Raw genomic sequence first — 26,776 nt, forward strand, 5'->3', positions numbered from 1 at the left:
TGCAATCCCAGCTACTTGGGAGACAGAGGCAGGAATATCGCTTGAACCCAGACGGCAGAGGTTACAGTGAGCTAAGATCTTGCCACCACACTCCAGCCAGGGTGACAGAGCGAATCTCCATCTCAAAAAAAAAAGAAAAAAATCTGTCCTCTTAATTGGAAAAGGGGCCAGGCGCGGTGGCTCACGCCTGTAATCCCTGCACTTTGGGAGGCCGAGGCGGGCGGATCACGAGGTCAGGAGATCGAGACCATCCTGGCTAACACGGTGAAACTCCGTCTCTACTAAAACACAAAAAATTAGCCGGGCGCGGTGGCGGGCGCCTGTAGTCCCAGCTACTTGGGAGGCTGAGGCAGGAGAATGGCGCGGACCCGGGAGGCGGAGCTTGCAGTGAGCCGAGATCGCGCCACTGCACTCCAGCCTGGGCGACAGAGTGAAGACTCCGCCTCAAAAAAAAAAAAAAAATTAATTGGAAAAGGGAGGAGTGTTTTCATAGCCTTTTCAGATAATTATAGATGTTCTTCTTGACCAGTGACTTTTTTTTCTTTTTAACAGTTTTATTGAGGTATAATTACATACCGTTAAATTTATCCTTTTCAGGTGTGCACCTCACTGGTCTTTTTTTTTTTCTTTCGTTTTTTTTTTTTTTTTTTTGGAGACGGAGTCTCACACTGTTGCCCAGGCTGAAGTGCGATGGCGCGATCTCAGCTCACTGCAACCTCCGCCTCCTGGGTTCAAGCGATTCTCCTGCCTCAGCCTCCTGAGTAGCTGAGATTACAGCCATGTGCCACCACGCCCGGCTGATTTTTTTGTATTTTTATTAGAGACAGGGTTTCTCCATGTAGGTCACACTGGCCTCCGACTCTTGATATCAGGTGATCCGCCCACCTCGGCCTCCCAAAGTGCTGGAATTACAGATGTGAACCACCTCACCTGGCCTTCACTGGTCTTTAGTACACTACAATCCAATGTTAGAATATTTTATCACTCTCGAAAGATGCTTTATACACATTTGCAGTCATTTCCCCTTCCAGTCCCCAGTCCCAGGCAACCACTAATGTGCTTGCTTTCTTTGTAGATTTGCCTCTTAAAGACATTTCATATAAAAAGAATCCTATGTGGTCTTTTGCATAAGGGTTCTTTCATTTGGCATGTTTGTGAGGTTCATCCATATTCTGTTCTGTTGCTGAATAAAAATGATAGTTTCTTAAAGGTTAGAGTATGGAGTCTAAAATCATATCAGACTTTTTGTATTCTGTTACATAACAATCCACTCATCTGTCTTGTTCTTTGAGTGTCCCTTTATTCATGCATGATTCTGTACTATCATGCCTTGGTCATTTGGAAAATATTGGGTCACAAAGTTACTTGGATCTTCCAAATGTTAATACACATTTCACTATAAAATGTGAAAAAAAAAACTAGCGTTCATTAATATCACCACCAGTCTCAACAGAAAAGTATGGAAAGGTGTCAAGTTCATAGTAACAGATAAAAGTTGTCTAAAATTCATGTTTGACTTGAAAGGTTAAATTTTATTGTTGGCAACAAATTTTGTCATTTTACTTGAACGGAGGGGTTCCTTTTGTTCTTTTTAAAAGAAATACCTCACTGAATAACTATAGTTCATCTGCCAGTTACTTTTTCAGGTAAAACTGGTGTTCCTTGAAAAAAGCAGGTGGTTCAGCTTACAACTCACACAGTCTCACGTGTTCTTTCCCCACCTTTATTTTTAACTGCAAATGTTTGGTAGTGAAGATATTTTTTTTTTTTTTTTTTTTTTTTTTTTTTTTGAGATGGAGTCTCGCTCTGTAGCCCAGGCTGGAGTGCAGTGGCCGGATCTCAGCTCACTGCAAGCTCCGCCTCCCGGGTTCACGCCATTCTCCGGCCTCAGCCTCCCGAGTAGCTGGGACTACAGGCGCCCGCCACCTCGCCCGGCTAGTTTTTTTTTGTATTTCTTAGTAGAGACGGGGTTTCACCGTGTTAGCCAGGATGGTCTCGATCTCCTGACCTCGTGATCCGCCCATCTCGGCCTCCCAAAGTGCTGGGATTACAGGCTTGAGCCACCGCGCCCGGCCGTGAAGATATTTTTTTCTGCTAGTACAGTTTGTTGCCCCATCTTGATTGACTGCAAAGGTACCTGCAGTTTTATCCACCGTTTCTTTTGCACCATTAGTGCAAATGTTAACACGGTGAAAAAAGCAAAGAAAGCCTTAGTATTATTATAAAAAAAGTTTGACCTCACAGATTCCTAGGGGTACCCAGACCATACTTTGAGAACCATTGTTTTTTGTTTTTTTGTTTTTTTTTTGAGACGGAGTCTCACTCTGTTGCCAAGGCTGGAGTGCAGTGGCTCAATCTCGGCTCACTACAACCACCGCCTCCTGGGTTCAAGCGATTCTCCTGCCTCAGCCCTTTGAGTAGCTGGGATTATAGATGTCCACCACCACACCCAGCTAATTTTTGTATGTTTCACCATTTTGGCCAGACTGGTGTCGAGCTCCTGACCTCAGGTGATCCACCCACTTCGGCCTCCCAAAGGGCTGGGATTGAGAACCACTGTTTTATATTGTCTTTTGTTTAACCAAATCACTATTGGACTTTGGTGTATTTCCAGATTGTAACAGTAAATTACAGTATTTGTGGAAAAGGTTTACATTGAAGTAATTACAGTGTTGTAATTGGGAGGTATTTGATTAACAGTCAAATATGGAAGAAAACTAAAAAATACTCAGACACATCACATTTTGGATTGCGTTACCCATGTCTTTTTTAATTATCCTAAAACAAACTGATTTCTCCTAAGTGCTAAATTTCATATACATAAAATAAACCCTGATTTTTTTTTTTTTTTTTTTTTTTTGAGACGGAGTCTCGCTGTGTCTCCCAGGCTGGAGTGCAGTGGCGTGATCTCGGCTCACTGCAAGCTCCGCCTCCCGGGTTCACGCCATTCTCCCGCCTCAGCCTCCCAAGTAGCTGAGACTACAGGCGCCCGCCACCACGCCCGGCTAGTTTTTTGTATTTTTAGTAGAGACGGGGTTTCACCATGTTAGCCAGGATAGTCTCGATCTCCTGACCTCGTGATCCACCCGCCTCGGCCTCCCAAAGTGCTGGGATTACAGGCTTGAGCCACTGCGCCCGGCCTAACCCTGATGTTTTATTATCTTTCATATTTTTAGTATTCGAGAGTCTGGAAGTTAGGAGGGCATTTGAATTAACTATTTGCTGCATATTGAAAAATGAATGCTTTGTCTTTTTCAGGATGTAGAGTTACTGATGAAATTTTGCATTTAGTGCCAAATAAAGAAACTTTTAGACTCACACTAAGAGCTGTCAAATTATGGGCAAAACGTAAGTATCCCTAGTCTTCTATGTTTGCATCATAAAATTCTAATTTTCTCTTGCCAGTGATAGAAGCACATATAGAAACTTTGAATCTAATGATATTGTTGGAGGTTGAGGGCCAATAAACTCTGGAGTAGCTATTTGTTTTTCGGGTACAATGGTTATGGTGTTTTGAAAAGTAGTGTACCTCTTCCTAACTTGGGTAAAAACTAAAAGCCCCTGATTTTTCGTCTTAGGTTCAGTCAGGCAGTCAGAATAATTCAGAAGTTGAAGACTGATACCCTCCCTGTGGGTAGCACCATCTTATATATCTTTGTATTCCCACCCGCAGAGTCTGGTTTTTACTGTAGTAGGTGTTCATTAAGTGAAGAGCCCACAGTGATAACTTTCACTTGTTTTTACCTTATAACACTTTTCTAATAAAGCCTGGAACTGTTACTAGTTTTTATATATGTGTGTGTATATATAGTTCATATATTTAGGTTCATAAAAATCCCTTTGCTTACCACTGAGCTAGCATAGCACATTCTGTATTATTATTTAAGCACACCTCTGAGATATTGCAGGTTTGGTTCCAGACAACTGCAGTAAAGCAAATTACAATTTTTTTGTTTTGTTTCCCAGTGTATATAAAAGTTACATTTACATTATACTGTAGTCTTTTTTTTTTTTTTTTGAGACGGAGTCTCGCTCTGTCGCCCAGGCTGAAGTGCAGTGGTGCAATCTCAGCTCACAGCAACCTCCACCTCCTGGGTTCAAGTGATTCTTCTGCCTCAGCCTCCCAAGTAGCTGGGACTACAGGCACGCACCACCATACCTCGGTAATTTTTTGTATTTTTAGTAGAGGTGGGATGTCACCATGTTTGTCAGGCTGGGCTGGAACTCCTGACTTTGTGATCTGCTGGCCTCGGCCTCCCAAAGTGCTGGGATTACAGGCGTGAGCCATCAAGCCCGGCTCCAAAATGTGTTTCTTAAATGGTAAAACAAGAAGATAACTCCTTGATCCATGGGGTACAGAATAGATGCTGTATTAGCAGATATGAAAATAACTTTAATCTCCTAGTATATGTCCACTAGAGCTCTTGCGTGACTAGGTGCATTGTCAAAGAGCAGTCTTACTTAGAAAGGAATCTTTTTTTTTTCTGAGCAGTAGATCTCACCAATGGGCTTTAAAATACTCATTAAACCATGATGTAAACAGCTGTGCTGTCATCTAACAAGAGAATCACCTACCCTTTGAAGCTTTGAAACCAAGCTTCTCCTCTCTAGCTGTGAAAGTCCTAGATGGCATCTTCTTCCAGTATAAGGCTGTTTCATCTACATTGATAATTTGTTGTTTAGTGTAGCCACCTTCATCAATGATTTTAGCTAGATCTTCTGAATAACTTCCCGCAGCTTCTGCCTCAGCACTTGTTGCACTTTTATGTTGTGGAGATGGCTTCTTTCCTTAAACCTTATGAACCAATCTTTACTAGCTTCAGACTTTTCTTGTGCACCTTCCTCACCTCTCTCAGCCTTCATACAATTGAAGAGAGGTTAGGACTTTGCTCTGGATTAGACTTTGGCCTAAGGAAACTTTGTGTCTTGTTTATCTTTCATCCAGACTATTAAAATTTTCTATTAGCAGCCGGGTGGAGTGGCTCACACCTGTAATCCCAGCACTTTGGGAGGCCAGAGCAAGCGGATCATGAGGTCAGGAGTTCGAGATCAGCCTGACCAACATAGTGAAACCCCATCTCTACTAAAAATACAAAATTTAGCTGGGCGTGGTGGCGTGCACCTGTAATCCCAGCTACTCAGGAAGCTGAGGCAGGAGAATCACTTGAACCTGGGAGGTGGAGGTTGTGGTGAGCTGAGATCGCACCACTGCACTCCAGCCTGGGCGACAGCAAGACTCCGTCTCAACAACAAAAAAATTTTTTCTATCAGCAATAAGGCAGTTTTACTTTTTTGTCGTTCCTGTATTCACTGGAGAGTAGCACTTGTAATTTCTGTCAGTAACTTTTCCTTGGCATTCACAACTTGGTTAACTGATTGGCACAAGGAGCATAGCTTTCAGACTATCATAGCTTTCAAAATGTGTTTTTCACTGAGCTTAATCTTTTCTAGCTTTTGATTTGAAGTGAGAGACATGTGACTCTTACTTGAACACTTAGAGGCCGTTAAGGGTTCTTAATTGGCCTAATTTAAGTATTGTGTCTCAAGGAATAGGGAGACCTGAGGAGAGGGAGAGAGATGGGTAATGACCAGTTGGTGGAGCATTCAGAACATACACATTAACCAACTAAGTTCACTGTCTTATATGGGCTCAGTCTGTGGTGCCCCAAAACAATTACAATAGTAACATCAACGATCACTGATCACAAGTCACCATAACAGATATAATAATAATGAAAAAGTTTGAAATATTGTGAGAATTACTAAAATGTGACACAGAGACATGAAGTGAGAGCTTATGCTGTTAGAAAAATGTTGCTTACAGATTTGCTCAACTCAGGGTTGCCGCAACCCTTCAATTTGTAAAAAACTCAGTATCTGTGAAGTGTAATAAAGCAAAACACAATAAAACGAGGTATGCCTTTATATTTGTTTTATTTCATTTTATTTTTTTAGACAGGGACTTACTCTGTCTCATAGGCCAGAATGCAGTGGTGTAATCATAGCTTACCACAGCCTCGACCTGCTGGGCCCAAGCAATACTTCCACTGTAGCCTCCTGAGTAGCTGGGACTACAGGCATATGCCACCATGCCCAGCGAATTTTTTTGTTTGTTTGCTTTTATTTTTGTTTTTGTTTTTTTTTTTTTGAGACAGAGTCCTGCTCTGTTGCCCAGGCTGGAGTGCAGTGGCACGATCTTGGCTCACTGCAAGCTCCACCTCCCGGGTTCATGCCATTCTCCTGCCTCAGCCTCCTGAGTAGCTAGGACTACAGGCGCCCGCCACCATGCCCGGCTAATTTTTTGTATTTTTAGTAGAGGCGGGTTTCACTGTGTTAGCCAGGATGGTCTTGATCTCCTGACCTCGTGATCCGCCCACCTTGGCCTCCCAAAGTGCTGGGATTACAGGCGTGAGCTACCACGCCTGGCTAATTTTTTTTTTTTTAAGCAGAGACGAGGTGTTGCTATGTTACCTAGGCTAGTCTCAAGCTCCTGAGCTCAACCAGTCCTGCCTTGGCCTCCCAAAGTAATGGGATTACAGGTGTGAGCCACAGTGCCTGGCTGAGTATGACAGTTAAAAGTTTCTTTTTGGGGTGCTGAAAACATTCTAGAATTGATCATGTTGATGATTGCACAACTCTATACTAAAAACCATTGAATTGTGTACTTTAAATGGACGAATCTTATGTTACGTGAATTACATCTCAATAAAGCTGTTACAAGTTAAAAAATAGCAACACATGGCTTGTGGCTACCATATTGGACAGTGCAGGTCTAACAAGATATTAAGCAAGAAGAATTTGTCCTTGGGCTCAAGTGTCTTGTATAGTTAAAATTTGCACTAACGGGATAACATGAACAATTTGCCCTTCCTTAAAGATTAAATGCCATGTTTTGTCCATTAGATGCATATTTTTCATGTTTACCATGTCTGAAATTGGTATTTTGTAGGTGTTCTTCTTTTGCTCGCTTGGCGGGACGTAATACAGATAGCTATATGAGAATTGGTCATGACAGCCATGGTGGTGCACCCCTGTAGTTATAGCTGCTCGAGAGGCTGAGGTGGAGGATCAGTTGAGCCCGGGAGTTTGAGGCTACAGTGAGTTATGATTGTGCCAGTTCAGTCTGGGTGACAGAGTGAGAGGCCATCTCTTAAGAAAAAAAAATCATAGAAATGAGTAATATCAGTGGTGTATTCTACTTTATGGAGAGGTATCCAAATTCTGTGAAATACTGAAGTCTTCAGCTTTACACTTGATTTTAAAATACCCATGAATGTGATTATTAATTAAATAGTCATTCTTCCCCATTGTCTCTTCACATGTCTCCTTCCTTTCATTTTTCTCTCAATCATAAATACTGAAAAATGGGGAATTTCAATGTAATATCAGTGGAGCCCACTTGAGCAGTTGGAACTGAGGCAAAGAACGGAGGTGTCTATATTAGAAGGGAAAGTAAGGAGGATAAGATTAGCAACTTATGGTTTACTAATTAGACTATAGGCCTTATGTGAAGGTCTGCTTATCAGTTTTAATGTTTTGTTTATAGGGGAAAATTTCCAATCAACCGTCTTATGAATACAGTTACCTTGTTAAATGTCACAGATATTCATTCACCTTGTAAAGAGCAGAAAAAATAAAAAGAATGTCACAGATAGTAGGTCCTAATAGTAATTAGCAAATATGTTGATTTTCTAGGACGTGGTATTTATTCCAACATGCTAGGATTCCTTGGTGGTGTCTCCTGGGCAATGCTAGTTGCAAGAACTTGCCAATTGTATCCAAATGCAGCAGCATCTACTTTAGTTCATAAGTTCTTTTTAGTTTTTTCCAAGTGGTAAGTATTTATATGTGTTCTTTGACTGTTTACTAACCTCTACCTATATGTAAGTTTGTTTGGACATATAAGAACTATACATAGACCTTTTCTGTTGTTTTACATTCCTTTGTAAAGGTAAAAATATAAAACATCAAATTTGAGGCAATGATGGGACATCCAGTTGTCACCTTCTTCAGGGATTTGTAAATGTGGGCCCTTAACTAGGGAGAGCAGTTAAAATAAGTTTGGCTTTGCAAATTACTAGTTATGTAGAGGTTGTTTAAGCTTTCCTCATTTGTAAAACAGAGATGATAATCACATTGATTTATTAGTATTTTCAGTAAATGTTAGCCGTTGCTGTTACTGAATTATCAGAATTAAATCCATGAAAGCAAATGAGAAGGAAGTGAAAGATTCAGGTGCAAATTAGTTACAGTTAATGAAAAGTAATGTTTACCCTTTCAAAGAACACTGCATTAAAATGAGCAGCCTTTCCTTTGTATACCTTCTTACCTTCTTCCTTAGCCCATTTCTTCTTCTTTTTTTTTTTTTTTAATTGAGACAGGGTCTCACTCCGTTGCCCAGGCTAGAGTGCATGCATCTCAGCTCACTGCAGCCTCTGCCTCCTGGGTTCAAGTGATCCTCCCACCTCAACCTCGTGAGAAGCTGGGACTGTAAGCATGTGCCGGTAGGCATGGCTAATTTTTGGATTTTTAGTAGAGACAGGGTTTCTCCATGATGCCCAGGGTGGTCTCAAACTCCTGAGCTCAAGTGATCTGCCTGCCTCAGCTTCCCACAGTGCTGGGATTACAGGTGTGAGCCACCACGCTCGGCCTTTTTTTCCCCCTTAATACCAAATACCCAGAACATTCGCTCTAGAAGGTTAGAACAATCTAATAATTATGAGGTTTCATGTGGTACCTGAAGTGAGATCATGTGTAAGTTAATTTGCCTTATTCATGTCAGGGAATGGCCAAATCCTGTGCTGCTGAAGCAACCAGAAGAAAGCAATTTGAATTTGCCTGTCTGGGATCCTCGGGTATGTGATTTATTATGGAGTTTCTGTAAACCTTTTAAGGAAAAGGACATTTCTCTAAATTACAGTCTAGTTAAAGATAGTTCCTCTTGTCTCTGTTCTTATCTTCTGTATGACTATTGTCCTCTTGCTCCTTCTGCTGTGGTTTTTGTTTTGTTTTGTTTTGTTTTTTGTTTTTTGTGCAGATGATTTGGATCACTGATACTGATCCAAATGTTATGTCATTAAAAATCGCCCATGTAAGATGAGTGGGGTGTCTCAAGGGCAGTGTCATAATCCATTGTGGAAAAACTGTCTCAAAAATAATTGGTTACTTGGCTGGGCGCAATGGTTCACGCCTGTAATCCCAGCATTTTGGGAGGCCCAGGTGGGTGGGTCACCTGAGATTAGGAGTTCGAGACCAGCCTGGCCAACGTGGTGAAACCCCCTCTCTACTGAAAACACAAAATATTAGCCGGGCATGGTGGTGCACACCTGTAGTCCCAGCTACTCTGGAGGCTGAGGCACGAGAATCGCCTGAACCCCAGAGGCAGAGGTTGCAGTGAGCCAAGATTGTGCCACTGCACTCCAGCCTGGGTGAGTTAAGACTTCGTCTCAGAAAAAAAAGTAATTGGTTACTAATAATAAAGTACTAAAGTATAATAAAAGATTTACTTTGAGATACAATTTAAAGCAGATTCATTGTTCCAAGATAGCATAATTCTCACATATCTTGCATTTTAATTTGCTTTTAGAGTGAGTGCTCATTCCTCTAGGTAACCAAGGGGAAGTCATCCATTGAGTGGGTGGTGAAAAAGGATTGAGAACCATGAAACCAGATAATGCTTTTGTAGTTATAATACTGTATTTCCTTGATTATAAGAGATCATTGTTTATAAGATGCATATCAATTTAACAGCTTTTCTGAGGAAAAATACACTTCTGCAGTATTTCCTTTGACTTTGACTATCAGACATATCCAACTTCAAAAATAAATGTAGTTGGGGAGGGAAAATGTACTTCTTAAACTTGAGGAAATGTAGTATTAAATTTATATTTCATATTCTTCAGACTTTTGGGGAAATGAAGTGAGGACAACTGAAATAGGAGAATAGATCAGTTATTCTGCTTCTAATTTCACAGGTAAATCCATCAGATAGGTATCATCTCATGCCCATAATCACCCCTGCCTACCCACAACAGAATTCTACGTATAATGTGTCCACATCAACTCGAACAGTAATGGTAGAAGAATTTAAACAAGGTAAACATGTGGCCCTGTTGCCCTTTACATATTCCCACAAGTTTTAGGTTGACAGTTTTTATTCTCTGTTGCAGCTATGGATTGACAGTTAGAGTTATACCTATTCTTTCTAAATTAGAAACTCTTTCAAGTATGGTTATTTTGTGTTTTAGTAATGAGTTTTCAAAAGTATATGATAATATTAAGGCCAAAAATGGAGCCAGCCCAATCTGGTTGAACCTAATTTTTTGTGTTCTAAGAAACAACATAATATATGTTTATATTTTGTTACTCAAGAATTGGGTGGGCCGGGCATGGTGGCTCACGCCTATAATCCCAGCACTTTGGGAGGCTGAGGCGAGCAGATCACCCGAGGTCAGGAGTTTAAGACCAGCCTAGCCGACATGGTGAAACCCTGTCTCTACTAAAAATACGAAAATTAGCCGACATGGTGGTGGGCACCTGTAATTCCAGCTACTCAGGAGGCTGAGGCAGGAGAATCGCTTGAACCTGGGAGGTAGAGGTTGCAGTGAGCCAAGATAGAGCCACCACACTCCAGCCTGGGTGACAGAGTGAGACTCTGTCTCAAAAAAAGAAAAAAAATAATAATAATTTGGTGTGGTGGAGTTTGAGATTTTGCAGTAGTAGGGTGATTTAAGAGCTGGTCCCTTTTCAAAATCCTTCTTTTTTTTTTTTTTTTTTTAATTTAGGTCTTGCAGTCACAGATGAAATTCTCCAAGGCAAATCAGATTGGTCCAAACTACTTGAGCCACCAAATTTCTTTCAAAAGTATAGGTATGTGAAATTTTGTATTTTGTATGTATGTGATTTTTTTTTTTTTTTAAGAAGAATGTTAAACATAGTTAATATATGGTAGGTGACAGCTCTTTTATTTCTTAAGCAAGACAGAATAGATGAACAAAAATCCTAAGAGATAAGAGTGTTTCTTTATTCTAGTAGTATCTAATCCAGTATTAGTGACTTTTTAAAGTGAATTGTTTTTTACTTGTGGGACCTAGAATTAATTTTGTGAAAATCAGAGCACATTTAATTTTCATAAACTGTGTGCCTTTATTAGCTCATTTGTTCAATGAGAGGGAGGGAGAAAAGGGGATGATTAAAAAGCAGGCTGTAACAATTTTTTGGCTTTTTTTTCTGATTGTTGCTGAAAATTCTTCAGACATTATATAGTATTGACTGCCAGCGCATCAACAGAAGAAAACCATCTAGAGTGGTAAGACTTCTATTTCAAGTTTTCTACCTACTGTGTGGTGATAGTAACTTATTTATATGGTGCTTTACCATTTATAAAGTACTTTCTTGCTTGATTTTCAAAATTATTATATCTTTTTTTTTTCTGAGACAGAGTCTCGGTTGTCCAGGCTGGAGTGCAGTGTCGCAATCTCAGTTTTGCCATGTTAGTCAGGCTGGTCTCGAGCTCCTGACCTCAGGTGATCTGCCCACCTCAGCCTCCCAAAGTGCTGGGATTATAGGCCTTAGCCACCTCTCCGGGCCTTTTTTTTTCTTTTTTTCTTTTTTTTTTTTTTTTGAGAAGGAGTCTCCCTCTGTCACCCAGACTGGAGTGTAGTGGCATAATCTCGGCTCACTGCAACGTCCGCCTCCTGGGTTCAAGTGATTCTCCTGCCTCAGCCTCCTGAGTAGCTGGGACTGCAGGTGCGCACTACCATGCCCTGTGCCTAATTTTGTATTTTTAGTAGAGACGGGGTTTCACCGTGTTGGCCAGGCTGGTCTCGAACTCCTGACCTCAAGTGATCTGTAAAATTATTATATCTTACTGGTGATTGTTGTGCATAACCGTGGAGCTTCAGTGTTTAAAATATGCCATCAAATTAATGTTTCAGAATCAGGAGGGACATAAGCAAAAGATACATGTATAGATTTTGCTTCTTGTTGCTTCTCGGAGTCAGATTTAAGCAAAATTTTGAGCTAGTTTGGATGATTCTGATAGCACCGTCTAAGTTTTTCTTTTCTCTTTCTTTTTTTTTTTTTTTTTTTTTTTTTGAGACAGAGTCTCGCTGTGTCACTCAAGCTGGAATGCAGTGGCGTGATCTTGGCTCACTGCAGCCTCTACCTCCTGGGTTCAAGCAATTCTCTGCCTCAGCCTCCAGAGTAGCTGGGATTACAAGCACCCACCACCACACCCGGCTATTTTTAGTAGAGATGGGGTTTCACCATCTTGGCCAGGCTGGTCTTGAACTCCTGACCTCATGATCCACCCACCTCAGCCTCTTAAAGTGCTGGGATTACAGGCGTGAGCTACCACACCTGGCCTAAGTTTTTCATTTTTGCCATCATGTTTACCTCCAACAAAATTCAATAGAAAAGACATTTTGTATATCCTTTTAATTTAGGAGATAATGGCTTAAATCGTTCAGATTAAGCTTCTGTCAATAGGTAGGAGATATTTGTGGCCAAGAAGTAGTGTGTGCTTTCTAGTGCATCTAAATTATCCCTTCTGCCTCCCGTATATTCACATCCTTGGCTCTATCAGACGGAAGCTATTAGACCACCAGAGATGGTTGTACTTTCCTTGGGTCTGACTTCTGGAAAAGCAAAACAGCAATACTGTTTTATTTTTGCTTCAAGAGTTTAATCCTTATTTCATTGATAATTAAAGGGACTCTGAAAATAGTCCTGACACTGAAACAGTATTTTGTTTGTATAGATCAGGAGTCAGAAAATAGGGTCTAGGCCAAATTCAGTCTGCCACCTATGTTTATAAAGTTTTATTGGAACACAGCCATGTTTCTTCATTTATGTATTATCTATGGTTGCTTCTGTGCTTGACAGCAAAGTTGAATAGGTGTAACAAAGACTGTATGGCCCAGAAACCCTAAAATTTACTATTTAGCCCTTTACAGAAAAAGTTTGCCAACCTGTCGTTTAGATGACACTGGACTAACACAGATTTTTGTAGATTCACTGTTAAAACACACACAATTATAATGTATAAGCTTTTGCTGATGTTTTTAAAAAACTTAAAATGTTCTTGTAATTATTCTAATTCATAAGTCATTAATAAGTAAGCTGCCATTGGTCACATTTCTTAAGTGAGATAGAAATGAAATTGCAGAAATCTGATGAAACTTACTGTATTTTGATAGTATCTGGTACAAATTTAGTGAATTCTTTTTTTTTTTTTTCTTTGAGATGGAGTCTTGCTCTGTCGCCCAGACTGGAGTGCAGTGGCGCGATCTCAGCTCGCTGCAAGCTCCGCCTCCCGGGTTCATGCTATTCTCCTGCCTCAGCCTCCCGAGTAGCTGAGACTACAGGTGCCCGCCACCTTGCCCGGCTAATTTTTTGTATTTCTGGTAGAGACGGGGTTTCACCGTGTTAGCCAGGATGGTCTCGATCTCCTGACCTCGTGATCCACCCGCCTCAGCCTCCCAAAGTGCTGGGATTACAGGCGTTGGCCACCACACCCAGCCCGTGAAATCTGTTTTAAATGCAAAGTCTAGCTGATTGTTTCACATATTATGTGCCAATATTAGTTTCATTGTTTAAACTTATCTTAGCCTGAGGATTTATTTATTTTTTTTTTAGAGATGAGTCTCAGTGTCACCTAGTCTGGAGTATAGTGGTGTGATCATACTGCAGCCTCAAACTCCTGGGTTCAAGCAATGCCTCCTGCCTCAGCTCCCCAAGTAGCTGGGGCCTGCAGGCCCATGCCACCATGCCTGGCTGATTTTTTTTTCTTTTTTAATCTTATATGGATGGAGTCTCACTTTGTTGCCCCAGGTGATCTTGAACTCCTAGCTTCATGTGAGCCTCCTGCCTCAGCTTCCCAAAGTGCTGGGATTAACAAGCATGGGCCTAGCCTAGCCTTAGGTTTGAGACATAAGATTTGAAGGTAGAAAAAGATTCAGGACTAGATTAACCAGTAGTTTTTGTTCATGCCCTAAGCCATGACTGTTTTATAGTCTTAACTAAAGCAAGGTATTTTAGATTCAGGAATGCATTAAATAGATTAGTTCTTCTATTAAAAAAAAGAACACACAGAAATCTACTAACTTGTCATTTACTACAATGGCATTTTAAATGGGGTTCCTGATATATTAAGCTGAAATTTTTAAATGAACTTGTAAAGATTCATAGCTAATATGCTGTTTGGTTTACTTGAGTATAGCTTTCATATTTAAAGTTGACATAGTGTTTACAATGGCATTTAAAATGGCATTCCTAATATATTGAGCTGAAATTTTTATTTTATTTATTTATTTATTTAGAGATGGAACCTCACTCTGTCACCCAGGCTGCAGTGCAGTGGGGTGATCTTAGCTCACTGCAACCTCCACCTCCCAGCTTCAAGCAATTCTCCTGCCTCAGCCTCCGGAGTAGCTGGGAATGTAGGTGTGCGCCACCATACTCAGCTAATTTTTTTTTTTTTTTTTTGTATTTTTAGTAAAGACAAGGTTTTACCATGTTGGCCAGGCTGGTCTCGAACTCCTGACCTCAGGTGATCCACCTACCTCAGCCTTCCAGAGTGCTGGGATTACAAGCATGAGCCACTGCACCTGGCCTGATTTTTTTTTTTTTGAAATGGAGTCTTGCTCTGTTGCCCCAGCTGGAGTGCAATGGCGTGATCTCAGCTCACTGCAGCCTCCACCTCCCAGGTTCAAGTGATTCTCCTGCCTCAGCCTCCCAAGTGGCTGGGATTACAGGCACCCACCACCACGGCCCAGCTAATTTTTTTGTATTTTTAGTGGAGATGGGTTTTTGCCATGTTGGCCAAAACCGGTTTTAAACTCCTGACCTCAGGCTCTCTGCCCGCTCTTGCCTCCCAAAGTGCTGGGATTACAGATGTGAGCCACAGCACCCAGCCTGAAATTTTTTAATGAACATGTAAAGCTTCATAGTTAATATACTGTTTGGTTTACTTGAGTGTAACTTTCAAATTTAAAGTGGATGTAAGATAAATTGTGTTGTTTATTTTAGGGTTGGATTAGTAGAATCTAAAATCCGTGTACTTGTTGGAAACTTAGAACGGAATGAATTTATTACTCTTGCCCATGTGAATCCCCAGTCATTCCCAGGGAATAAGGAACATCATAAAGAGTAAGTTAATTGTTTTTTAATACTATGTTTCTTAAATAATGTTATTTGGCATATGCATCATTTCAGAGTAATTATGAGATTTTTGTTTAACAGGCATTGATGGGAGTATGACACATTATATATTTGAGTTTGAGTGTCTAGGCATTAAAAATAAGTACGCAACTACTTTGGTAGCCCACAAACCCCAGCAAAACACCATCACAATATTTGGAGCATCTTTAAGAATATATTTAGTAAGTCATTTTCATAGCCACTTAATCCTTCTTAGAACAACAGGGGATAACTTACCAGTTCTGGATGTCACTTTTAAGAATCTGGCCAGACCACTGAAATCTGTATTTGTGAGATAGAGACATAGAGACCAAGTTTTAATTATGAAATAGCATCTGTAAAATTGTAAAATAATAATAATTAATGGAAATTCTTAAATTTTACTTTATAGCAACAATTACGTATCAATGTGGTTCCTTGGGATAATTTTTCGGAGAGTAGAAAATGCAGAAAGTGTCAACATAGACTTGACATATGATATACAGTCATTTACTGATACAGGTAAGACCTCATCATCATAGAGCTGTGATTCTCAAACCTGGCTGTTACTCAGTGTCATCTGCCTACGATCTGGCTGGCTGTACTTATTAAAGTTCCACAATTGGTTAAGCGAACATGGCATATCCATACTGCTGTTAAAACAGGAAAGGAGCCGGGTGCGGTGGCTCACGCCTGTAATCCCAGCACTTTGGGAGGCGGAGGTGGGCAGATTACCTGAGGTCAGGAGTTCGAGACCAGCCTGGCTAATATGGTGAAACCCTGTCTCTACTAAAAATACAAAGTTAGTGGGGTGCGGTGGTGGATGCCAGCTGCTTGGGAGGCTGAGGCAGGAAAATTGCGTGAACCTGGGAGGAGGAGGTTGCAGTGAGCTGAGATCTCCCCACTGCACTCCAGCCTGGCCCACAGAGTGAGACTGTCTCAAAAAAAAAAAAAAAGCATTATGAAGCAATTTCCAAGGTATATTAAGTGGGGGGTAAAATTACAGAACACTGTGTACACTGTGCTATTTATATAAAAAGAAAAGATAAATACACATTTGCTTACAAATGCATAGAATATCTCTGGAAGGATACTTAGTTTAAAAAAAATGGCAAGACTGGTTGCTTCTAGGTCAGGGTGCAGGATAAGGAGACATCACTGAATACTCTTCAACGCTTTGAGTTTTGTAGCATGTGAATGTTATTTGTTTTATTTTATTTTATGAAATAAAATAAAAATCAACCCATAAAAATCAAGTCTTTATTTTTTGAGACAGAGTCTCACTCTGTCACCCAGGCCGGACTGCAGTGGTGCGATCTCAGCTCACTGCAACCTCCACCTCTGGGGTTCAAGTAATTCTCATGCCCCAGCCTCCCGAGTAGCTGGACTTAACGGGTACGTACTACCAGGCCTGGCTAATTTTGTATTTTTAGTAGAGACAGAGTTTCACCATGTTGGCCAGGCTGGTCTCGAACACCTGACCTCAACTGATCCACCTGCCTCAGCCTCCCAAAAGTGCTGGGATTATAGGCGTGAGCCACCTCGCCTGGCTGAATGTTATCTGTTTTAAAACACAAAGAAAGGAAAGCTCTTTGTATGTACAACCAGAGTTTGTGATCACAATAATAAACTCTTTTATAAGCAATCTGGAATAAAAACATTCGCCATAAATTTTTAATAAAGATGACTTGATTTTTGCCAGGCGCGGTGGCTCACAAGCGCCTGTAATCTTAATACTTTGGGAGACTGGGATTGGTGAATCTCTTGAACTCAAGAGTTCGAGACCAATCTGGGCAACATGGTGAAACCCCATCTCTACAAAAGATACAAAAAAAAGTTTGTCAGGTATTGTGCCTATGGTCCCAGCTATCTGGGAGGCTGAGGTGGGAGAATTGCTTGAACCCAGAAGGTCAAGGCTGCAGTGAGCTAAGATTGCGCCATTGCTCTCCAGCCTGGGTGACAAAGTGAGACCCTGTCTCAAAAAATAAAAACTTGATTTTTATGGGTTTTTTGTTTGTTTGTTTTAAATAGAGGCAGGATTTTGCCATGTTGCCCAGGCTGGTCTCGAACTCCTAGGCTCAAGCAATTTGCCAATCTTGGCCTCTTCAAGTGCTGGGATTACAGATGTCAGCCACTGCACCTGGCCAGACTTTTATGTTTTTGATATGATATAAATATCAGTAAGTACAGAATTGCTGAATATATTTCAGGATCAGTGAAAAGTATGTCTTTCACATCCAGCCCTCTCGTCACAACTCTGGAATATCTTAATGTATCTGTTATAAATTTGGGATTATTTATCTTGAAGAATCTGGAATACATTCATACAATTAAAAGTATTGGTTTGGCTCATCTGGGTTTTCTGAATTCTTTTGAAAGAGCCCTCATATTTATCATGAAAATGCAGATTCCTGGCTGGGCGCAGGGGCTGACGCCTGTAATCCCAGCACTTTGGGAGGCCAAGGCAGGCGGATCACCTGAGGTCAGGAGTTCGAGACCAGCCTGGCCAACATGGTGAAACCCCATCTGTACTAAATATACAAAAATAAGCCAGGTGTGGTGGTGGGCACCTGTAATCCCAGCTATTCCAGAGGCTAAGGCAGAAGAATCACTTGAACCTGGGAAGCAGAGGTTGCAGTCAGCTGAGATCTCACCATTGCACTCCAGCCTGGGCAACAAGAGCGAGACTCCGTCTCAGAAAAAAGAATATGCAGATTCCTGTGTTTCACCTTAGAACCACTAAATCATACTCTGGGGAGGGAGCCAGAGAATCTACAACTTGAACAAGTGTTCTTGGTAACTCTTTTATAAGCAATCTGGAATAAAAACATTCGCCATAAATTTTTCCATTCTAATTTGGGCTTACATTTTTTAAAAAGAAGATTGGGACATAGTTTATTGTAAATTTATAAGATACTATTTTTCAGATGAAGAAACTTGAGGCCCCAAGAGATTAAATAATTTACCACATCTCACAGTACTTGCTGTGTAAAACAAGCCTCCCATCCCTGTCTTCAGTGTCTCATTGAGTATATTTACAATGAAAACATACTAAGAAATTTGTGTGGTAGTTAATAAAACCTGTTTTCTCTTTGGGTATATTTACAATTAAAACATTTTAAGAAATTTGTGTGTTAATAAAACCCATTTTCTTATAAGGTGTGAAAAGCACTAGAATGGGAATCTAGGGCTGTGTGGATTCTGATCCTGGCAAGGCTTTCAGGGCTGTTTAGCCTCCTTTTCTCAACTGTACAATAAGGATGTATTTGTAAGATGATTCCTGAAGTCTGTCATTCTATGGTTGGTGTGGTAGCTGCAGTAGTAAATTATCATGGAGGAGGAGGACAGCTTGAATTGCATCTTGGATATTTGGCCTAAGAATTAGCTTAGAAGGCCAGGTGCGGTGGCTCACACCTGTAATCCCAGCACTTTGGGAGGCCAAAGCGGGTGGATCACTTGAGGTCAGGAGTTTGAGACCACCCTGGCCAACATAGTGAAACCCTGTCTCTACAAAAAATCCAAAAAGTAGCTGGGTGTGGTGGCATGCACCTCTAGTCCTAGCTACTGGGGAGGCTGAGGCAGGAGAATAACTTGAACCCAGGAGGCAGAGGATGCAGTGAGTTAAGATTGTGCTACTACACTCAAGCCTGGGTGACAGAGTGAGACTCTGTGTCAAAAAATAAAAAAAGAATTAGCTTAGACTTGGGCAAGGAATTATAAGGAGAGATTGCCTTTTGGGAAAATATCAGAAAATAAAATCTGGAAAATACCTTTTTTTAAATATACTTATTCTGTTAATAAGGTTTGATTATGAGAAAGTCTTAGAAGGTAGACATGAAAAAACTAATGGATTCACGGCTAGGTGCAGTGGCTTACGCCTGTAATCCCAGCACTTTTGGGGGCCGAGGTGGGCGGATCACCTGAAGTCGGGAGTTCTAGACCAGCCTGACCAACATGGAGAAACCCTGTCTGTATGAAAAATCCAAAAAGTTAGCTGGGCGTGATGGCGTATGCCTGTAATCCCAGCTACTCGGGAGGCTGAGGCAGGAGAATCGCTTGAACCCAGGAGGCAGAGGTTGTGGTGAGCCGAGATTGCGCCATTGCACTCCAGCCCAGGCAACAAGAGCAAAACTCCATCTCAAAAAAAGAAAAACTAGTGGATTCATGAATAGGATTGTGATGTGATGGAAATGTATTAAAAATACTTGTTTTGTGAGAGGGTTGTGCGTGGGTGGCTGGTGGTGATAGCAGGGTAAAGGTATATGCATTTCAGAAAAATTAGGCAGAACTCTTGGTTCAGAAAGAAGTTTCCCATTTAACATATTAACATTGTTACAGTATACAGACAGGCAAACAATATAAATATGCTAAAGGAGGGAATGAAAATTGAAGCAACTCATGTAAAGAAAAAACAACTTCACCACTACCTTCCTGCAGAAATTCTTCAAAAGAAGAAAAAGGTGAGTTTGAGTAGTTTGAGTTTGTAATCTTAACCCTCTAGTATGACTTTACTCAGACAAATGATCTAGGACCAAATTTGCATTCTTAACAGCTCCCAAACCTATTGAGAAAAATAAGGAAGATATAGGCAGTTCAATCTAGGACTAAAATCTCATTTTCATTAATCACAAGAGATAATTTGCTTAAGTGACCGTCAGAATTGAAACCAGTCTTTTATATTCTCATTTGCATTTTGAAATCCTAAAATCATTCCCTTCTTTCAGCAAAGTCTCTCTGATGTCAGTCGAAGCTCGAGCGGACTTCAGTCCAAAAGATCATCTCTGGATAGCAGTTGTCTGGATAGCTCCAGAGACACTGATAATGGAACACCTTTTAATTCTCCAGCGTCCAAGTCTGATAGCCCATCTGTAGGAGAAACAGAAAGGTCTGTCTTTATTTCAAATGTGTCCTTTTGGTTTTCTGTTCAGTTTATTTGAAGGTAATCTGAAGTTTTCTATACCCCTGCTACTGCCTTTTTAAATTGTTAGAATATTTTATTTTACAGGCTGCTGGTCAATTTCTTGTTTAAAAATAACTCGCGGTAATCCTGTGGGAGATGGTATAGGCTTATGAGCATATGGGACTAGATAGCTACACAGAAACGTACACATTTTTTGCTTAAATTTTTTTCTTCTTACTGGCTCCTCTGCCTTTTTCCCCCCTTTTATTTCAATGAAATGTTAAAGTACAGGCCTGAGCCAACAGTTGTGATCAGGCATGCTGGCTCAGGCCTGTAAATCCTAGCACTTTGAGAGGTTAAGGCAGGCGGATTGCTGGAGCCCAGGAGTTCCAAGACCAGCCGGGACACCATGGCGAAACCCTGTCTATACAAAAAAATACAAAAATTAATTGGCCAGGCACAGTGGCTCACGCCTGTAATCCCAACACTTTGGGAGGCTGAGGCGGGCAGATCACCTAAGGTCAGGAGTTTGAGACCAGCCTGGCCAACATGGCAGAACCACATCTCTACTAAAAATACAAAAATTAGCAGGGTGTGGTGGCATGTGCCTGTAATCCCAGCTACTTGGGAGGCTGAGGCAGGAGAATCACTTGAGCCCAAGAGGTGGAGGTTGCAGTGAGCCGAGATCGTGCCATTGCACTCCAGCCTGGGCAACAAGAGCGAGACTCCGTCTCAAACAAAACAAAAACAAACAATTAGCTTGGCGTGGTAGTACACACCTGTAGTCCCAGCTACTCGGGAGGCCAAGGTGGGAGAATTGCTTGAGCCTGGAAGGTTGAGGCTGCATTGAGCCATGTGTTCATGCCACTGCACTCCAGCCTAGGCGACAGAACAATACCATGTCTAAAAAAAAAAAAGACGGCAGTGGTAAATGTTGCAAAAAAAGAGTGTTTTAAATAACTAATGGGGCCAGGCATGGTGGGTCACATCTATAATTTCAGCACTTTAGGAGGTTGAGGCAGGAGGATTGCTTGAGCCTCAGGAGTTCAAGACCAGCCTGGGCAACATAGTGAGATCCTGTCTCCACAAAAATGAAAATTTTAAAAATTAGCCAGACATGATGGCACACACCTATATTGCTAGCTACCTGGGAGGCTGAGGTGGCAGAGTTACTTGAGTCCAGGAGGTTGAGGCTGCAGTGAGCTGTGATTGTGCCACTGCACTCCAACTTGGGCAGTAGAGTGAGGCCTTTCCTCAAAAAAGGAGAAAAAAAGTAATATTTAAATCATTTATTGATGATAATTTAACACTTTCATTAGGAATAGTGCTGAGCCTGCTGCTGTAATTGTGGAGAAGCCACTGAGTGTACCACCAGCCCAGGGACTTTCCATTCCAGTCATTGGTGCAAGTAGGTATCTAAACTTGTATATATTAATAATTCTGTTTACAAAAAATTAGCCAGGCATGGTGGCACACGCCTGTAGTCCTAGCTACTTGGGAGGCTAAGGTGGGAGGATCACCTGAGCCTAGTAAGTCGAGGCTGCAGTGAGCCGTGATCAAGCCACTGCAGTGCAGCCTGGGTGATGGGAATGAGAGATCCTGTCTCAAGAAGAAAAAAACATTACATAAATGTTTAATTATTAAAATCCTTTTTTTCATTTTCAGAAGTTGACTCTACAGTAAAAGCTGTATCACCCCCCGCTGTGTGTACCATTCCTACCGTAGTAGGACGAAATGTCATTCCTAGAATCACAACACCTCACAACCCTGCCCAGGGACAACCGCATCTGAATGGAATGTCTAATATAACTAAGACTGTTACACCCAAGAGAGCCCATTCCCCATCCATAGATGGAACTCCTAAGAGGTTGAAAGACATAGAAAAGGTAAAGTTACAACTTTCGTGGTGATTCAGTAGTTGATATTTTTTATAGTTAATACTAAAGAAACAATTTTCCATAGCTGTTGGTGTTCTGTTAGGAGTTGGCTGAAAAGAATATTTACCCAAATATTAAAGGAACAATATTAATTGCTCATCCTAAATTGAAATTACTAATGTGTCTGAAAATTTGAATGATTGGTCTGAGTTTCTCCTTGACTTACAGAAGTCATTACTGATAACAAAATCTCATTTCTTGTGTGTTGATATGCCCTGCTTCCAGTAGGTGGTAGTAAAACTATATTTGTTAGAATCTGAATTGATTTAACCAAAAAGATGACCCAAACTGTAGAAATTAACGGTGGCAGTTGAATTCAATCTAATTTAAATTATCTTCTCTTACCAACCCATATTTATAGTAATTTTTATAATAGCGTAACTGATAATTAGTCTTCCAGTTTATATAGATTTGTGTGGTTTTTTGTAGGTACATAATAGCAATTTATTTCAATGTTTATATTTTAGTTTATTCGACTTGAATCAACATTTAAGGACCCCCGTGCTGCTGAAGAAAGAAAAAGAAAATCAGTGGTAAATATATTAATAGTGTGCTTCAGAATATTTACTGTAAAGTGCCATGTATCGCCGGGCGCGGTGGCTCAAGCCTGTAATCCCAGCACTTTGGGAGGCCAAGGCGGGTGGATCACGAGGTCAGGAGATCGAGACCATCCTGGCAAACATGGTGAAACCCCGTCTCTACTAAAAATACAAAAAATTAGCCGGGCGTGGTGGCGGGCGCCTGTAGTCCCAGCTACTCGGAGGCTGAGGCAGGAGAATGGCGTGAATCCGGGAGGCGAAGCTTGCAGTGAGCTGAGATCCGGCCCCTGCACTCCAGCCTGGGGGACAGAGCGAGACTCCATCTCAAAAAAAAAAAAAAAAAGAAAAAGTGCCATGTTAGAAAGTAGGTCAGATTACATCTACTGTCAGATTTTAGTTAGGTTTTATTTTAATTAGAAATAAGTGTTTGCATATAGGAAAGTTAGTTTTCACTTGTGTTGATTCTTCTGTTTTTAGGATGCCATTGGAGGAGAATCTATGCCTATTCCAACTATTGATACATCACGCAAAAAGGTAACAAAATAGTCCTGTTCATAGGTACAGTACATAGGTAAAAACTCATAGGTAATCTACAAGTGCAAAAGGCTTATCAAGAGCCTAGCACTGGGAAAAAGTAAGATTTTGTCCCTGTCCTCAAGGACTAGCAGTATAGTTGGGGTTGGATATAGCAAAGTATATAGTTGTGAATGTAGGTACCTCAGAAGTCTAAAAAAGAGTCAGTAGTTTAAGACAACTTTATTATCTATTTAGATTATGTTCACCCTTTGTTTTTTATCTTTAAAGAAGCAGTTGGATGCTCAGCACATTAATTTCTTACCAAGCACCTGGAGGTATATCTCTGTTGTGTACTATTGCTTACTGTCAAAAGATAGGTTTGATAATTAGGAACCATATGTGTTAATATTTTAGAGGAACCAAATGTAGTGGTATATATAGTAAGTACCTTTAAAACATGAGCTAAACGCCCCTGAATTATAATTTAAATGTTTATTATTTGAAGAATTACTTTTATAGCTAACAATATGTAGTATTAAGTGTGGTATGCTAAAAAGCAAGTACTCAAAAACCAGCCTTGTGTAACTAGAGAAAGCCCTTCTCTGAGAGTTTATAGTGAATAAAATGGCTTATTTTCACCCCCCTCTTACCACCCGCACCCCCGCCATTAAATGGTAAAGTGTTTCTCATCATCAACTGTTACCCTGGCCGGTTCTCCAGGATGTATTAACTATTCTAAAGCAAAATAGTATACTCACAGGCTATTATTTGTAGAATTTGAGCCTTTAACATAAGATTAAATTACAAAAAACATGAATATATAATTATGTGTGATGGTGGAAGAACAAATTTTGAGATGGATATTAAAGTACAAAAGAGTGAAATGATATATCTGGACTTTTTAATATATCAAGTCTAAAGGGAAAGTGGGTACACCAAACAATTGCAACAAAATTTTAATAATGTCTGAGACTTGGTTTTGGCATTTAAGTCCTTATTGCCCTGTTCTCTACTTCTTTGTATATCTGAAATTGTTCATAATTGTTTTAATGCATATGGATACGATACAGATACTGGCTTAGCCAAGGTAAAACAGGAGAATTAAACAGTCATCTCTTGACAAGAAACTATCCTCATTACACAAGTCTAGATTTTGCCTTCCTTTTTTTTTTTTTTTTTTTTTTTTTTTGACACAGAGTGTCACTGTTGTCGCCCAGGTTGGAGTGCGGTGGCGCGATCTTTTTGTATTTGTAGTGGCTAATTTTTGTATTTGTAGTGGAGTGCTTTCGAACTCCTGACCTCAAGTGAGTCTCCCGCCTTGGCCTCCCAAAGTGCTGGGATTACAGGCGTGAAACCACCATGGTCCTAGATTTTGCCTTCTTTATGTAATAATCTTTAGTGTCCTCAGAGTCCTTCAAACTGATGTCCCTGAATTTCATAACCATCAAAGTTACCTAGCCTAAGTACAAAGTTTGGTTTTCCTGAGAACTTAAGTATCTCAGAGATTGAGTCTGTTCTTCTCCATGAATGTATTACAGAAACAAATTGAGGAACATAACTCTCAGATATTAAATTTTTCTCTACTACGCACACTCATTTTTCACTTCACACCCCAAGAGCTTCCTGTTTAGTCACCATACACTTCCTTTTTTTTTTTGTCTTTGCTTGACCTTAAGGACTGTATTCTTTATGCATTTCTCGATCCAGGCATGGCAGTTCCTCTTTTCCTGTACATATTCACACTCCTGCCACTTCTGCCCTTTCTCTTATCCCTCTGCTTTTCACCTCTGACTGTAAAAAGAAGTAGTAGTTCTGAAAGCAAGAGTTCCCTATGAACACTGGAAGGAAATATTCATTGCATACTTGAGTGTTTAGGAGCTAGAGGGATTGGGAGAAAAAGTTTGTGACTGACTTTCTAGCTGGGCCTTTATAATATATATGATGTGCTTTTCCTTTTTTGTTTCCTCTTTCTTTCTAACAGAGACTACCCAGTAAAGAACTACCAGATTCATCATCTCCAGTTCCAGCAAATAACATCCGTGTCATCAAAAATTCCATTCGACTGACCCTTAATCGGTAAAAGCAGTGCCTCCTCACTTAAGTGAACAAGCAGTCATTTAGTGGCATAGATGCAGCCACTTGTTTTCAAATAGAAGTGGCTGTCATACGTGAAATAAGGTGAACGTTACAGCCTTCAGCCTAATAACCTTGAAGTGGTTTTTGAACTATCACACTTTGACCTGCAGATGCTGTAGCATTCTCTCACTGATTGCTACATACACTTCTCTGAGGATCACCTGCTGTCAAATTGCCATCTACAGTATTACAGCTTTGCATTTGGGGGTTTTACTGCCTTAACTTTCAATGCTTGTTATGGGAACCAGTTCTTAGCCACTTGGACACTGATAACAAGTCCTGAACTCCTTTTTTTTTGTTTTTTTGTTTTGTTTTGTTTTGTTTTTTTGTTTTTTTTTGTCTTATGTTGTGATCATTGTATAGAGCTAAAAAAATTGAAAACCAACAAAAAAATTATCTTGTATTTTCCAAATGTTAATACATTTACTTTAGCATTGAAGCCACTTTGTGAAACCTGAGATAAATGAATGTGAGGTATCTTTTCTGCTTTCCTCATTTGTGTAGATGTACTGTCTGTTCTGTTGATTTAAATTATTTTTTTCCAGATTGGCACATGAAATATTTAAACTTTTTTGTGTGCCTTTCTATCCAAATGTTGCATAGTTAGCAGGGAAGATTAGTCCAGTGATTACAGAAGAGTTGGGCACCATAAATTCTTTATATATTGCCTCCCATGGAGGCCTTTGAAATGCATCTTTATTAAAAATCAAAATATAACCAGGATACTGAAAGTCAGTATATGAATGGTAAAATTGTTACATATCCTATTTCATGCCATTCTTGTTAGTTGACTGGTATTTTTTACTGAGGAGCAACTCATTCCAGCATCAACAATAAGATACCTTTAAGTATGGCAAACTTGTATTTTTGAGGTGTAAAATTAACTTGGCATGATAATTCCTGACCATTATTTATGCCACAACTTCAAATAGTTTCTTCACGGACTAGGCATGCAGAAATAAGCAGTGGATTTTATTGAAACCTAAAGGCATTTTGAATGACATTGTTACCAACCATTAATTGGCTCAGGACCTTTGTAATTTTTATTTAACTATATGAGTTGTCTTTTTTTACGCTGCTTTTTTCAATGCATTTCTTAATATTTTTTAAGTTTCATGAATGCATGCTCAGTTTATTAAAATCCATAACCATGTAATTCTTGTAATATGTTGATTCAGTGTTTTGTAAATGAAGTCGTATGTATTTTCAGAGTATTTTTGTATGTACTGTAAGATACCATCTTTTCAAAGAGAAACGTTTAAAACCTTTATTGTCTCTCCTTAGTCTAATTTTTTAAATATGGATTATGCTTGAATTATTATATTTAAAATGAAAATGTGTAAGATTACACAGCCAGGAATGCTAGTATCTACCACCACCTTCAGATTTCACTCAGCATTTAGTAGGTCCAGTAGGAAGAACCCAAAATGGTACATTGAGTAGTGTGGGGAAGATACTTCGTGTGTTATAGGACTCACGGGATGCCATCTAGCAAGTGGAGAAATAGCAGTCCATTTTCTCTTGCAAGCCCTTTACCATTGAGTTGAAATTCTTGAATTGCCAGAGAG

At 40.2% G+C, this 26,776-nt stretch overlaps 1 protein-coding gene across 6 annotated transcripts in view; it reads left to right on the top strand.

Moving 5' to 3' along the window:
- The window catches only part of PAPOLG (poly(A) polymerase gamma), a 43,053-nt gene extending 16,575 nt beyond the window's left edge, over window positions 1-26,478 (top strand). Inside the window, exons 8-23 of one of the 6 annotated variants that reach the window (XM_031655217.1) lie at window positions 3,259-3,348; window positions 7,696-7,834; window positions 8,783-8,855; window positions 9,975-10,095; window positions 10,785-10,869; window positions 11,255-11,308; window positions 15,031-15,150; window positions 15,593-15,702; window positions 19,519-19,640; window positions 19,905-20,065; window positions 21,400-21,488; window positions 21,746-21,966; window positions 22,485-22,550; window positions 23,034-23,090; window positions 23,361-23,407; window positions 25,054-26,478. In XM_031655217.1, coding sequence (XP_031511077.1) covers window positions 3,259-3,348; window positions 7,696-7,834; window positions 8,783-8,855; window positions 9,975-10,095; window positions 10,785-10,869; window positions 11,255-11,308; window positions 15,031-15,150; window positions 15,593-15,702; window positions 19,519-19,640; window positions 19,905-20,065; window positions 21,400-21,488; window positions 21,746-21,966; window positions 22,485-22,550; window positions 23,034-23,090; window positions 23,361-23,407; window positions 25,054-25,138 — 1,640 coding nt within the window. In that variant the 3' untranslated portion in view covers window positions 25,139-26,478. Of the gene's footprint in view, window positions 1-3,258; window positions 3,349-7,695; window positions 7,835-8,782; window positions 8,856-9,974; window positions 10,096-10,784; window positions 10,870-11,254; window positions 11,309-14,321; window positions 14,355-15,030; window positions 15,151-15,243; window positions 15,384-15,592; window positions 15,703-19,518; window positions 19,641-19,904; window positions 20,066-21,399; window positions 21,489-21,745; window positions 21,967-22,484; window positions 22,551-23,033; window positions 23,091-23,360; window positions 23,408-25,053 lie in introns of those variants that run through there. The other 5 variants (XM_031655218.1, XM_031655219.1, XR_004178271.1 and 2 more) reach the window with 5 other exon arrangements.
- Window positions 26,479-26,776: the final 298 nt, after the last annotated feature.

The sequence above is a fragment of the Papio anubis genome, chromosome 14, assembly GCF_008728515.1.
Source record: "Papio anubis isolate 15944 chromosome 14, Panubis1.0, whole genome shotgun sequence".
Taxonomy (NCBI): Eukaryota; Metazoa; Chordata; class Mammalia; order Primates; family Cercopithecidae; genus Papio; species Papio anubis.